Below are 15,713 nucleotides of genomic sequence, written 5' to 3'. Positions count from 1 at the left end.
AACTCATTCATTGGTTACTTGTGGTTAAGACAGTACATGAATGGGGCAAACAAAAGCCCAAATTTATGTGCCCTATTCACGTACGTGTCGCTCCTCGCTTCGCCAGTCGTTGCAGAGCATGTCTGACCAACTTTCCCAAGCATTTACGCTTATTTTGAACACAACTTCATCTATTGGGCTTCAGATATAGGTTCAATACGCTATTACAAAACTACTTGTCCTGACATTACCAAGTGGTTAGAATATAGGCTGATATCCCTTATTGCAAAACCCACTAACTCAGGACCAAGTGTCCCATTGGCGTGCCTGATTAAAGAACCAGTGTGGCAGTGGACATTGGTAGGCGCCATTTTGGGACCGGTTGTTCGGAGAAGAAAGCATGGGCTGGAATAAAAAACCTCCATGACTATAAATGAGCAGGCATTCATTAATAAAAATGACCGGAAACAAGTAGAAAAAACACACGCTGTCTTCACAGTTCAAACTTAGGTCCTCGTCATGGAATCGCAGCGCTGGCAGACAAGGACACATAGAAGACACACACAATTGCGCTGTACACACGCGTATACACACACATACTATGATGTTCGACAACTACCAACTAGCCCAGTAACATACCCTGCTTAGGACCTCTTAACTACCAACCAAGTATTCTACCCACTAGGTCACGGCCAATTATCTTACTCTTCAGAAAACCGCCGAAAAAAGAAAAAAACTGTAACATACTCGTGCCTAAGTTCACTGGGCTGCATATAACGAGCCCGCCATTCTACTGCACTTCGCCATCATCACAAACATCAAAATTTCGGGAGGCACGTCCATATGCATCAGAATAGCGTAGCCAGCTAAGAGCTTAATCCGGTGGTGTGTTGACACCCCGCTCCACAGCGCACTGCTCTCTGAACACAAACTTCGACGATCGTGGTGATTCGACATGTCGGTCCATCATACGGTTCATCCACAGACTGAATAGTCCCATCAACACAGAGATTACAAGGAACAGCATAGTTTTTCTCAACGGGAAAAATCATACTGTACGGATTTATTTCAATGTCCTCCTTAAGTGTTCCTTGTAATATATACCCCAGAAAAACATAGCACCAAGACACGGAATCCGAAGGCACAAGACAGGTTCCTAATGAGTTGTTGTTCTCTATACCGTTGTATCGGCAGCCTTACCTGGAGCTTCTTGACACCAGTACTTTATGACGTGTTAAGCGGATGTGGTTTCAATCTGCGGCAAAAGCGTTCTTTTTCAAACTGTACATATCGACGCTGCCTGTCTAGGCATGGCTTCGCGATGAGCTGTTTGTTCGATGAACGGTGAGTTACCGCCTGTGCAAAACGCCAGGGACCATTGATCATTATGTTATGCACTACAGCCGCTTTTTTTTTACTGCACGGAAAAACAACCTTGCTGGCCTGCCTGATGCTTAACAACCCGGGTCGCATTCCCGTCATGCGTCATACATTTTCATACCATCCTACACCTCAGTCCACTCTCACATAAAAATTCCAGGATGTATACACATTCATCCAGAAGTGTCAACCTGTCGGGAAGTTGATCCTGCGCATCGCACAGTACGCCCCCCCCCCCCCCCCCTCCCCCCCAGCAAAGTGCACTATTCTCTGCACAGAGACTTCGTTGAACGCGGTCGTTCTTCATGGCGATCCATCATACGGCTCTCCGATATGCTAAACAGTGCCATTAGTGCAAAAAGATCACATGACATCCTGAAGTCTTTTATTACAGTCAGAAGCCTTATCGTGTAAGGGGAGATCTTAATGTTCTTTCAAATTTATGAGCCCGTTGAAGTATGTCCCAGAACAACGCAGCATCACGATTTAACGCAAGGCAATTATCAATGGTCTCTGGTTGCTCACACAGGTGGCAATCCACTGACCGTGTCGTAAGCGTCCCCTTGGCGCGAAGCCAGGCCTCGGCGAGCAAGGTCGAGGTGTTAAGTTTAAAAACGATTTCTGCGGTAGATTGAATGCACATACGCTGAAATCGCTTTACTACGCTAGTGTCACTAAATCTAAAGTAAGGCTGCTGTTAAATGGATACAGGAAATAGACTCGATCAGAACCTTTGTTATCTCTGCCTTCTTGAGAGGCCGAACAAGTATTGTGAGGAAATGTATCAGCAACCTTCGTCAGAAAACTGCGCAAAGCCCCCTCGAGGCCATGTCTAGTCGGCGCAAACAGATTAGGTAAATGGCAACTATGTTGCTTATTAAGAAGAGCTAGCGGTAATGGGTGGTTTGCCATGTGGAAAAAAAAAAAGAACCGTGAAGCGAGCTTGTCAATAAGCACGGGCACAAGGCCAGGACCACCAGACTCTAGAAGAAGGAACAAGTTGTTTAGACGTTTCGGCTCCCATGAGGGCGCCACACAAAGGCCGGAAAAATTTTATGCCCCACGAATCACATGACAGAATAGAGTGTGCCTAGAAAAAAAAATTTAGGGAGCACTTTAGTTACCTTACGTGCATCAAGGCGAAAGTCTTTGTGTCGTCCTGTTGTGCTCTCTAGCTAAACAGGATCGCCTCACTTCTCGAATTAGTTTGTTTGGTTACGAAATTAGTAACGACGTATTACACCTTCGTTATATCTTGTGTGTTCGTCATATAATGATGCAAATTAATTAATTAGTGGTCCTAATAATTAACGATAATTGATTATTACAGGTAATTATAATGAGATTACTGTGGTATCATAATGATAATAATTGATAAAATGTCTTTATTATTGTTAGTTTATTGATTAGTTATTGTTAATTACTTCCTTAATTGCAATTCTATCATTGTGATTATCTGACAATAGTTAATGATCAATTGATTGTGCCAAGTATTGATGACTTTTGATGACCTTGGATGACATTTGGTTGATTCATAGGTGGAGCGGACACTTCTTGTACACGTTTCCTGCAGACAAGTTTTGCGCACATTGCTGAGGCAAGAAAGGAATTCGCCTGAAAAAGAGTTGTGCCAACCTGCTTGTGTTGACTGGTCAACACTAATACTTTTTCAGTACTGCCTAGCCATGAAACGTGCTCAACCACGGGGGTATTCAGCTTAGCTACCGAATGTATGTGAGGCTCCCAGCGAGGTTTTCGCGCTTGGAGTGCTTATTCACGTCTGCATGCCTGACTGCAACTCTATTCTCCCACAGGATTTGACGACGCAGGGCCATAATCGTACGGAACCCCACCCCCGTTTACGTGTATAAATTTCCATGAACTTGGAGTTTAAGACGATTTATACGGGTCCCCATGGTCTGCGTAGCAATCGGGGGTTTGTCGTTTCCAAATTCAATACCATAATTGTGACGAGGAAACCGCTTTTCTTACGTTGGTTAATTGTTCAATGGACTTCCAGACGAAGTGTTCGCGGGTACATCATTGAGTGCATTAAATCGACTGTCAAGAACTTAAGGTTTGTTTTGCTTTCCTAGTAATATGTACCCGGACGGCATCTTTTTAACTGTTACTTGGTAATGTTCTAAGAATGTGTTTATATGCTGTTGTGATTCATATAAACAATTTGGAGTAAGGACTTTTTTCCCATTTTAAACAGCTTAACGAACATACCGGCAGGTTTTTAGCATTGAGTGGTCGCGCAAGCCTTTTTAGACTTTGGCCGGCAAGCATTATTTTTTGCACATCATTAGAATTATTATCAAGATTACTATAGTTATTATCTCAAAACACATCACTAGAGCCGACTGCATCGAACCGTCCTAAAAGAGAGCTGTCTCGTTACCCTGCATGTTCGAATAAAAAACTACCGACTTTCAAATCATATAACCCAGAAATGACTGCCACACTATGCCATTTCCGGTCCTAACTGAGCTAGCTAACAAGACAGCTCGTAGAGTGCGGTGCGAAATAGCTTCTTTTCCTTTTCTTCAGGAGGGGGGGGGGGGGGGGGGGGGGGGGGGTGTAGGAGGCGGTTGCAGAAATTACAGCTAGCACTTGATAAAGCGTTCAGAAAAAGACTGCAGCAACATCGTCATCAAATAGCCATCATGCGTGACTAACTAAAGCAGCTATATGAAAAGGGAACAAGAAAAATTAAACAGTCGACGTTTTTCCGATCGGAAATGTTCGGACGGAATGCGAACATTTCTGTAATGCGCCTTCGTTTCTGTTTTTACCGACTGAGAGCCGTTTATATTTCCATTTCGTAATGCCTCCGCAGCGAGTGGGCTAACCTGTTTCCTTCCTTCTGATTAACGAGCGTGAGGCATTCGAATATTGTTGAATTAGCTGCCCGCTTTCATATCTTAAATAAACCTCAGGTGTAATCACCACCGATTGTGTGAATATGGTCTATTGTCGAGCACCGTTTACGAAAGCCTGCCTGATCATATGGTTATCGAAGTCTAAGGTTGTCCTGACTCTATTGACGAGTATATCTTAGTAAATACCTGATAGGCAACGGACACTAAGCTCATCAGTTTGTAACTTTTCAAGTCCTTGACATGTTTCTTAAGGATAAAAGGTGATGTCGGCGTTCTTCCAACCTTCTAGTACGCTAGAGGTCATAAGCCATTGCGTATACAGGGTGGCTGGTTTTTCTAGCACAATCTCCCCTCCGCCCTTCAAGATATCTGCTGTTACCAGATCCTCACCAGCTGCTTTCCCCCTTTTCATTGCTCCTAAGACTCCCTTTGCTTCCTCTTTCGTTACTGGCAGTATGTCCCAGTGCTGTGTGCTACTGCCTCTTTCATTAGCATCCTGATTTCCTTGGCTGCTGTATAGATTTGTGTAGAACTCTTCGGCTGCTTTAACTACCTTATCCATATTGATAATGACAGTGCCTTCTTCGTCTCTTAACGAATACGTCCATGCCTAGTTTCCTGACACAATATTCACACAATCAGTCAGGTAATAGAGAAATGCGCAGAGTACAACCAGCCGCTATATATAGCCTTTGCAGATTGCGAGAAAGCGTTTGACTCAGTTGAAACCTCAGCAGTCATGCAATCATTGCGGAATCAGGGTGTTGAAGAGCCTTGTGCTAAAGCGCTAAAAGATATCTATAGCGGGTGCACAGCTACCACATTCCTCCACAAAGTCAGCAATAAAATTCCAATAAGAAAGGGAGTCGGACAGGGGGACGCTATATCGCTAATGCTATTCACGCCTGTTTACAGGAGGTATTCCGAGGCCTAAATTGGGAACAGTTTGGGAGTAGAGTTAATGGAGAATACTTAAATAATCTGCGATTCGCTGATGGCATTGCCTTGCTGAGTCAATCAAGAGACTAACTGCAACGCATGATCAAAGAATTAGACAGGCAGAGCAGTACTGTGGGCCTAAAAATTGATATGCACAAAAGCAAAGTAATGCTCAACAGTCTCGGAAAGGAACAGCAGTTTACGTTTTGTAGCGAGGTGCCGGAAGTGGTAAGATAATACGTCTACTTAGGGCAGGTAGTTTCTGCAGATCCGAATCATGAGAGAAAAATGAGTGGAAGAATAAGAGCGGGATGGAGAGCATATGGCAGGTTCTCTCAGATCATGAATGGCAGTTTGCCAGTATCCCTCGACAGAAAAGCATATAACAGCTGAATCTGACCGGTACTCACCTATGGGGCAGAAACGTGGAGGCTAACGGAAAAGGTTCAGCTTTAGTTAAGGACAACGCAGCGAGCCATGAAAAGAAAAATTATAGATGTAACGTTAAGAGACCAGAAGAGGGCAGAGGGGATGAGGGATCAAGCACGGATTAATGACATCGCAGTCGAAATGAAGATTAGTAAATGGGCTTGGGGAGGGCATGTAAGGCGAAGGCAAGGTAGTGAATTGTTCTTAAGATTAACGGACTGGACTCCAAAAGAAGGCAAGCGTAGCAAGGGGCGGCAGAAAGTTAGCTGGGCGGACGAGATTAAGAAGTTGGCGGGCATAGGGTAGCCGCAAGTGGCACATGACAGGGTTAATTGGAGAGACATGGGAGAGGCCTTTGCCCTGCAGTGGGCGTAGTCAGGCTGATGATGATGATGATGATGATGATGATGATGATGATGATGATGATGATGATGGAATTAGCATACAGGGGAGCCTCAGCTCCGTTGCTCATTAGGCCGTTGAACGATTACCAACAGTTATTGTGCGATGCTTTGAGAGAATCTGTTATAGGCTCGGAAAAACCCGGATGATACCGCTCAGGAGACTCTCGTCATCATGTGTTGTTCTGCCTTTTGGCAGGCTTGTCGCTTCAGTAAACTTGACAGGCTCTCCTTGGGTTCTTCTTCCATGAAGCCCAGAGCCAAGCAAATGGTCCTTAATAGCTTTCACGGTGGTGAGCGGTTTTTTGCTTGTATAAGCACGAATATAGAGAAGTCGGTACGTGGTAGTAGAATTCTCGGGATTAATCTTGGTCATGAAAGATTGTTTAATTGAACCAGAATTCATAACACAACCGTTTGTTTGTTTTTGTTTGTTTGTTTTCGCCGTGGCTTACATGAAACACGCGAGCTTGAATAAGACACGCCAAAATTGGAAATGCTTTATCAACTAGCCCAGCAGACAACTTTGTTGTGCTCAGTAGCTGAGCTCGCCTTTGATGCATTTGTGGAGGATGCATGGATGCAATTTCCACGTGCATTCCTCGGGCACTCTGTGTACAGAACATTGTACTGTGACGTCCCCACATAATATCATTGCTGCCTCCCTTTTCCTATGCCTCATCTCTGCCAAATATCAGGCCACATACCTGGCTAACTTATCCACCCTTCCCCATGTAGAGCTCCCCTTCCAGTGTCTTTCTCCTGTTTCTGTCATAAAAGTACCGCTTATTTCTTCCTTCCGGCAACATTACTTCCAGGACTGTGCAATAGGGGACAAACTTATCCTGGATGCAGAAAGGGAACAAAAGCTGATATCTATTTTGCTAGCCGGTAGCTTGAAATCAAACTTGTGAAGTGAAAGCCGTACTCACCTGCTCTAAAGTGTTGTATTTAAACCAACATCACATGGCCTGAGAAACATTCTAATGTAGCAAAGTCCGCCCGCAGTTGGTCAGTTTTCAAGCAGCGTGGCCTCAACTTCTTTACGCCACCACTAAGCGGAAAACTAGTAGCACGGTGACTTTACAGGTAACCGAATTTTTTCAAAGTACCCCACCGAAACTTTGAGGAACAGGCGTTCAGTGCACTTTATGGTAGCAGCAAGGGCCAGGGGTTTTCATTCAGGAACACATAACCAAAGTACAAGGGATAGGCCGTGCTCACAACAAGCCGCCAAGTCCATTAATGAAACGCATGACTTAATCGCCTCGCGCTCTCTGCAGCGCTTGTCGCCCTTTGGCAGTTATGCGACGTTTAAGTCTAACCAAGGTCACTTCCCACGATATGAGCGATGATGACGATTTTAGATATGGCTGAGGAAATATTAGTCCTTAATGTGCTAATCGATGCGAAAATGGTTAATCGATGCGACACTGCACTGCGATGGCAGGTACTGCCACCGGTGGGGCTTGCGAGACACAGGCAGCTCTTCCCGAGCGACCAAACATTGATTTAACTGCCACCTGCCATGGTGGGCAGTTTGCTTACTATCCGTGGGGAGATTGTGATGACGCCGCAAGGTCACTTCACGTTGGTCGCCCACCTTCCTCCTAGGTAGCTCTCTGGACGCCATCTGCTAGTCAAGCTTGTGATTTTGTGCTCACAACGCCGAAAACGCCGATGTCGATGCCGGATTTTCTGGGTAACGGGGACTTTAACGTTGTCGCGTTAAAACTTATGACAACCTCCAGAACTAAGCGGGGTGCACTTGAAATAAAACTCTGGTGGAAAGCAACAAAGTGGTTTGGTTTATGAGGGTTCAACGTCCCAAAGCGACTCAGGCTATGAGGAACGCCGTAGTGAAGGGCTCCGGAAATTGAGACCACCTGGGGTTCTTAACGTGCATCCACAACGCACAGTACACGGGACTCAAGAATTTCTCATCCATCGAAATTCGACCCCCGCGGCCTGGATTGAACCCGCGTCTTTCGGGGTCAGTAGCCGAGCACCATAACCACTGGGCCACCGCGGGGGGTTAAACAAAAAAGTACATTTTGTGTTCGTGCTTTATTTCATGACCTTTGTCTCTGTTCTCCCGGCAGCTCCTCTCGGTATAAATGTACAATTGTACCCTGAGAGCAAAAATAAAGAAATCAAGTACCAAAACTGCAGAAATTTGTCGTACGCCTCTGACCTGTTAATCAAATTAGGTGCGACATATCCCAAAGCAGTCTTCCACGGGTAGACTTCCCCTCATTCCTATCGCCTGGACACCAGGCCACGCTTCCCTTTCTGGCAACAAGTGCGTCCACGCGCTCGCCCGAAACCTGACCCTTCGGGCAACAGGGGTAGAGGCCTGGACATCTGGATGGGATGGGGGTATACAGACGAAGAGAACTTGGTAACACCACCACCACTCGTAAAACCTCAAAAACTACTGTCACCACAGAAGCACACTTCCGTCTCTTCGCACTCTTTCCCAAGCATCTACTACTAGCAGCTCTTCTTCCACACGCATTATTCTGGATGCTGCCCGACATGCAGCCTCCCTATACCCACACTCTTCCACTCTCTGCGGGAATGCACAGACCCACCTGGGCAGCAGCCACCCAAGCCCACCCCACACCCTCAAAACCAGCAACGGCTTTTGGAGCGGGCGCGCAGGATAGCGGCAGCCAACGGAGTCCTGGTCTAAGGACGCCGCTCGAAAAAAAAAAAAGGATGGCGGCTAAATATCAATCTACCATTGGTTAAATGAAAATTTTTGCTCCTTCTCCTCCCCTGTCTGCTTATTGCTAAAAATCATTTCACCTATTCTTTTCTGCTTCTTTTCATGCGTCCGCGGTTATGATTAGTTTAATCAAAAATGAGAAATTTCGGGAAATTATATAAACTGCTCGCCTGTTTGCTATCTCCCAAAGATGTGGTCTATACTTAGCGCCTCTTCTCAAAGTTTCGCTTAGCATTTAAAACTGTACTGCTTGGAGCATTAATAACACTCTTAATCGTCCAAAATGCAAAGCCTTCAAAAATAAAACTACCGCCCGTCTCACCACGCTTATGACTGCGCTCAACTTTCATGTCTTTTCATTGAGGAGTATCTTTCCGAATTTAAAGCAGACAGCACCCGTGCGATCAGTCTTGCCTCGCATTGGTTTACTCTTTCCGTTTTTCTTCTTCCGTTCCGTTCCGTTCCTCTTCTTTTATTCAGCGGACTATGCAATTTAAAAATAGAATAAAATATGGACCTGGGCGTATTTCAACTGAAATATAAGTGAGAGTCATATCTATACGAGGAAGGAGAGAAAAAGAGGGGGAGGGGCAGGCGATGCTAATGCACGGCGCGTGTGCCGCGTACGTCAAAGGTGCCGTATGAGATTCTTCTTGCAGTTTATATACCATAAACGGAAGTGTATTTGGCGCTTGCTAGCCTCGCTTCACTTATCGAGCAGGTGATGCGAATACCGTATTCTTATCAGCGGAAACGAACCCTGCTTGCACATCGTAGATAGAAACTTTTGCCATAACGGAGACGAACTAGCGTAAACGTGTACCAGTTTGCCAGACGACATCCTACGCACAAGTATACGTCTGCCGTATACGTACGCCTCCGCTGTGCTAAAAATTTCTACTTTTTGCAGCAGCACCGTTTGCTTCTGTGAGATGTGTCGTATCGCGATATACGCTTTATTGACTAAGGGTAGTTTTACTAAAGAGCGGCCATGTGTCCTGATCTCTAAAAAATCCACAGCTCAGATTTAGGCACATCAGCTTAGCAGAGAATTTAAATACTAATATTGCGCTAAACGTTGGCCCTACTTAAAGTCTTTTCGACGTTAGACATTCGTGGAACATTTGCACCTAAGGCTGTCTAGCGGTCACGTGGATGAGGGACGAGCTTTGGGAGAGCTTTGTTTCTCCTCTTGCCTAGCACGGCAAGTCGTATCAATACGTTTTTCTTGGGTAATGATCTGTTACAATCTTTTCGTCATTTAAAAAAAATGCGCACAGAAGTCGGCTTACCTTCAGCATTTTAACGAGCATTTAAGTAACTGCAAGAATTACGCTGGGACTGCAACATTGTGAGGTTAAGCTATAATGCTACAACCCTCGAATTTTTCGTGAATTTTCGCTGTTATGTCCTAAGTAGAAGGAGGTGGTGCACCAGCAGCCAACTGCGTCTGCATTCCGTTCACTGGATTTCCTAATTGAACTGCAATATGAGGCGACGAAGAAAGCCAGTACAAAACGTAGCAAACAAAATTCCAGGCGACGAATTTTTGGCCAGGCAGCGTAAAAAGGTGCTCTCGCATACACTGAATAAGTCATGGCTTTATACTTTTCAAAGGGTCCGTCGGGTAATTTGCTTTTCTTTGTGGAGAAGCTTGTGATTGGCAATCTGAATATCAACAGATTTTTAAACCCATGCGCATCGAAACTTGACGTGCCGCAGTTGCCTGAAATTCGGCAGAAAACTAAAGAAATAGCACTTTAATTTTCAATGTGACAGCGGCATATGCAACTCCGTGTAGTGTAAGCGGTCGTAATCGGAAAACTGCGCTCACCCTCTGTCCATTGACAATGTTATCCCGTTTGTCCTTGGTCATAATGGCAGGGTCGAGAGTGTAGGAGACGGCAGCACCGTGTACCGGACGAGTCCTATTCCTTTCAATTGTGATACCGTAGCACTGAAGCCCCGTGCGGCCAAAATGCTTCCTCTCTCATAAAATCGCCCATTTGCTGGGAGGAAGTGACGTCGCCAGAGTGGAAGTGACATCGCTTCTGGTGCACCAGCGAATTTTATATTTTCCTTATTCATGGAAAATATGCTTTCATAGCTGTGGATAACCTCGGTAATGGCCATCATGCCATGCTAGCCGTGTTTAAGGGTATCCAGTCTGGAGATGCCAGGTTCGCAGTATTTGTTTTCATTTCTTTGTTCTGTTTTCGTCATCACTCGAGAAGTTCGCAGCCAACAACTTTTATAAGCTCACTTGCACGTAGATTTAGGTGCACGTTAAAGCAGTCAGAGTTAATCCGGAGCCATTAGCTGCGGCGTGCTTCAAAACTGACGCCATTGCTTTGGCACGTAAGACCCCAATAACTCATTCACCGATTTTTACATATGTACGCAAAAATCAAGAAGTTCACGACAGTTTCTCTGCTCAAAACGTACATTGCGACTAGCGTACGTAGGGCTTTACAGAACTAAGTTAATCACAAAGCGGGAGGTCAAGTGCATTTAAAGATATCAAGATAATCAAGGAAAAAAAAGGAATGAGTGTTCCAACAAAACACATGCCCTTCGCGCATTCCCTCCTAACTTATTCTTCTCGCTGCTCGTACAGGTGCAATGGTGTGCTTGAACAGCGGTGAGATAAAGGTTTAACCTTTTCTTCTACCGGGCCTTCAAGTTAACTGCCTTTGTGAGCTCTTCCGCTAACGCAAGCGTCTATTCTATTGCACTCCGGAAGACAATAACACATAGAACAAACAAGCCAAGTGGCCGCAACTGACCCCTCTGCACTTTAATTTACGCTCTGGAGAGCGGCCCGTCGAGATCACGCCAACTTTGACCTTTCGATTGATCGTTCCCTCATGTCTACTTCTGCAAGCCGTTCACAAAAAAAAAAAAAGCCTCTCAAAGTAGCGGCAGTAAAAAACTTTTTCCATCAACAGATTGCCTGAAACGGCGCCAGCGTACATTTTACGTTTGTCATTCTTGATACAAAACGTGCTTCCTGTTTCCCTCTTCATTGTTTAAAGGCAGCTGCCACTTCGCTGCTGGGCCGCGTTACTGCTGCCCATGTTTTGGAGCGCGCTTCTCTTGAGTGCCGCTAGTCGGGGACGAGGGCGCTAGCGTCGCTCCATCCCTCGGGTCGCCCGCTTCTTTTGGGGAGTCGAAGGAGGAGGAAGTGTAGAGGGAGTAGGGAGGAAGCCTCCCTCGTGTTCCGTTCCGGCGAAGGAGCAAGGGAGCGGGGGCGAGGAGGGAGCAGCGCCTGCGCCGCCCCGAAGCGCTCGGATGGCGAGGAGGAATCTTCCCGCGCGAGGAGGGGAGGCCGCCTAGCGCCGCCGAGGCAAGAGCGGCGCGCGCGCGCCTGCTGCCCCTCAACGTGTTGTAACACTCGCGCGCTCTGCCTTCGACGCGGGCTCCTGGGGGGCAGCGGGCGATGCTGGTGGTGGAGAATCCTTCGCGGCGCCGCACTGTTCCGTCGCTGCTTCTGAACGGCGTTCGCGTGGTGTCGTGCAGGACTCCGTGACACTGTGCACGCTGGGCATCGGCACTGCGTTCGGCGAGTCCGTGCTCGACAACAGCCCCCACAGTGCCACTGTGGTCACCAACGAGTACTGCGAGCTGCTGCGGATCGAGCAGAGGGACTTTCGATCCATCTGGGAGGTGAGTCCTCTCTCGCTCCCCCTCTTCTGAATGTTCTTTCTTTCAGGGCGCCCTCTCTCGGGCGTTCTCCTGGCATCCAGCATGAATCCCCTCCCGCTGGCCTTGACCTTGAATCTCGTTGTAGTAACGGCGACGAGGTGTTCTTCAGCCTTACGCGGCGGCGTCCACGCTGCCGCCTGCGGAGAGGTATTGAACAAGGCGCTCACCCTGACGGCTCGTTTTATTCTGGGATGCCGGGAACTGTGATCAGCGCGCCTTTCGTTAGCTTCAGTTGTAAGCTGGCTGTCTTGTGTGTCAGGGGAACCGTTCAGTTTAGGTCGATTCCAGAGTGTTTGATTTAAAAGGTGAAGTGTATTTATGTAAAACTGGTGACATCCTCGGGTAACGCTCGGCTTCGGTGTTTGGCTATAAGAGCGCAACTATGCTTAAACGATCTCTCACAGCTATGCCATGGGACCGTTAAACGCGATCTTTCTGCCACGCAGGTGAGAGATTCAAAGAACATGGAATATAATTTAGCCGTGGTGCTTGAAGCTTTGCTCGGAATTGTTGTGAATAGCTTTTCATCCGCTGCTGACGCGTTTCACGCTATTTACTGCGTACCAGAGCGGAGGATCGCGGTAGTATATTTTCCTTTTGCATCTAAACTCTTAGCCATCCTCATCAATTTTCCACACCGCATTCTGAATAATTAGTAGTGACCAAGTTTTCAAAAATGCCAAGGATTCTCGGCAGCAAGGCGCTGGCAAATTTAAGACCTCTGAAGAATGAACTCGGACTCACACGCTATGTGAAGCCAACTTGGGTCGAGAGGTCCTGTTGTGAAGGGCGAATTGTCTTTTTCTCTGAGCGGAACCTGTTCTTCATTTTAGCAGCATAATGTCGGCATTTGACGACAGCTCAATACCGGAAAGATAAAGCAGGCCTGAATTACGAGCTGTGAGAAAAAAGAAAAAAAAACGTGCGTTCGATACGACAGGAAAGGCAAAACGCATAAAACAGGTCCGTAGTTACAATAAACGAAATAAGTGAAGTCCCAAAGTACGTATTTTATCCCTGCGGCAGCTGTTTTCCACTGCGGACAGTTGACGAGGCACACACCATGAAAGGATCTGAGTACAGTGCGAGCCAAGCAGAGTGGGCGCTGTATATAGCGAGCCGACATCCTAGCGGGAGAACGCAGCCAAAGGAAATATAAAAAAGAAAAAGTGAAGGAAGCAACCACGTTGGACGCGTCAACGCCAAAGGGTGGGGGAGGGGGAGGGTTCCAAGCGCGCCCACCGACGAGCTGCAGAAGCGACACTCCTTCGCAGCCGTCGTTCTCGCATGATCGCCGGAGGGTAACCGATTGATTTCAGACTACGTCGCGGCCGAGGAGCGCGCAGCGGGGTGCTGACGTCACTGCGGCGTAGTAGTGACGCAGTCTTGGGTTGCGCTGAACAAAGGGTGGCACACGGACGCATAGTGCCTCGTGATTAATGCTATCGTGTTTCATTCACGCCTCCCCGCACGCGCGCGCGTCGTTAACCTGCGACAAATTGAGTTTCAGCTCGTACGTTGGAGCTTCCGCATGTGGCTGTCGCGAATATTATTCCGTTTGTCTTGCGTCATCTCACTGCGACGGCTTTTGTATTCATGGAGTCGGAAGGAACGAGGGACGTCAGGAGAGCCGTTCATTCATCTTTTGCTCCCGGCTGAAACAATCGCGGAGATTAGCCACGGCTCTGAAGTGACGCCCCCCTGCATTTCGTTATCGCTACAGACAAAAGACATTCGGCCGCAGTGTTCTTGACTCCCACAAGTTTCACCGAGTTTTTTTTTTTTAATTTCTTGCCTAGGAGGCTGTTTTTTAAATGGTCCCACAACGCTTTCTGACCATCTTAAAAGAACAGGCCCAGTCGTTAATAATAAATAATAATAATAATAATAACAATAATTGTTTTTTGGGGGAAAGGGAAATGGCGCAGTATCTGTCTTATATATCGTTGGACACCTGAACCGCGCCGTAAGGGAAGGGATAAAGGAGGGAGTGAAAGACGAAAGGAAGAAGACGTGCCGTAGTGGAGGTCTCCGGTAAAATTTCGACCACCTGGGGATCTTTAACGTGCACTGACATCGCACAGCACACGGGCGCCTTAGCGTTTTTCCTCCATAAAAACGCAGCCGCCGCGGTCGGGTTCGAACCCGGGAACTCCGGATCAGTAGTCGAGCGCCCTAACCACTGAGCCACCGCGGCGGGTAAGTCGTTAGATCCCGTTGTTGTGAACATCCAAGCTATGAGACCCGCAGACGGTGTAGGGAACTGAAATTCACGCTCGAAACGTGGCATGCTCTTTCCGCCGACTCTTTAAAACTCACGCCCTTTGCGTGTGACACGTCTGTACTTGTGGAGGTCTCGAAACGGCTGTTCCTTAGATACCTCCCGGCGTCACATACACTCGCGCGAAGTCTTATGTAGTACACGATGCGGGGTTCCGCTGCATTGGCAGCCTGGCCTGTCAAGTGTGCCATGAGCGGAAGTAACTGCCTTGCGAAATAAACAAAAACAGGAAAACACAACGATATAATTACGACAACGACGTCTAACTCGACGCAGCCGCTGGAGAGGTGCCCAGCATTAAGCGTGCGGGATATGTCACGTGAGGAAAGGGATGGATGTGATGAAGGCGGTTGGTAAATTTCGGTTCCCGTTAGCTCCGGTGTTGAGACAAGCTCGAGATCGAAAAAATCGTGCTGGAAGAGTTGAATGCTAATCGCACCTTTCATTAAATGTGTTTCCTTTATTCCTGATTGATCAGTACGGATGTCTCAAATGCTGTTGGATTTTATGTGAACGAGCAGTGTATTGTATTGAGATACTACGTACCTTTGTTTCACCCAGCAAGAAGGTGTCTTCGGGACGAGAGAAAATAAAAAAGAACTTTGACATTGAGACATTGATAGATGAAATAAAGTGTGGCATTTTGTCTGAACGGATCGTGTATTCATTAGCAGCCCTTAAGCCAATGCCTTTGAGTAATTCAATGCATGACAACAATCAGTCGATCTCATATTGCAGCAAAAGAAGAACCCCCTCAAAATATAATGCTTATTATTTTTAAAGACTACCTTTAAAGGCATAGTAATTTTTGTATTTGTCAAAATTACTGCTGCGGTCCTCGTGATGTGATGACCTACAATATCCTGGAGCAGCGTGAGCAAGATTTCCATAAATGCTGCAGCCGCCAACAGTTTTGGTGGACAATCTCATTAGATAACACAATATTGACTTCAAAATTTTAATAACGCCGCTATGTTCTGTAT

General features: G+C 46.7%; 1 protein-coding gene across 4 annotated transcripts in view; it reads left to right on the top strand.

The window, feature by feature from the left end:
* Window positions 1-15,713, top strand: part of Epac (Exchange protein directly activated by cAMP) — a 296,847-nt gene that overhangs the window by 18,691 nt on the left and 262,443 nt on the right. For 2 of the 4 annotated variants that reach the window (XM_077657880.1, XM_077657879.1), the window contains exon 2: window positions 12,264-12,410. The exons of the other annotated variants lie outside the window; for them this stretch is intronic. In XM_077657880.1, coding sequence (XP_077514006.1) covers window positions 12,264-12,410 — 147 coding nt within the window. The remainder of the gene's footprint in view (window positions 1-12,263; window positions 12,411-15,713) is intronic. 4 annotated transcript variants of the gene reach the window in all.

The sequence above is a fragment of the Amblyomma americanum genome, chromosome 3, assembly GCF_052857255.1.
Source record: "Amblyomma americanum isolate KBUSLIRL-KWMA chromosome 3, ASM5285725v1, whole genome shotgun sequence".
In the NCBI taxonomy this organism is placed as follows: domain Eukaryota; kingdom Metazoa; phylum Arthropoda; class Arachnida; order Ixodida; family Ixodidae; genus Amblyomma; species Amblyomma americanum.
The sequence above is the reverse complement of the archived record's forward strand: the minus strand, read 5'-3'. Positions and strand labels throughout refer to the sequence as shown.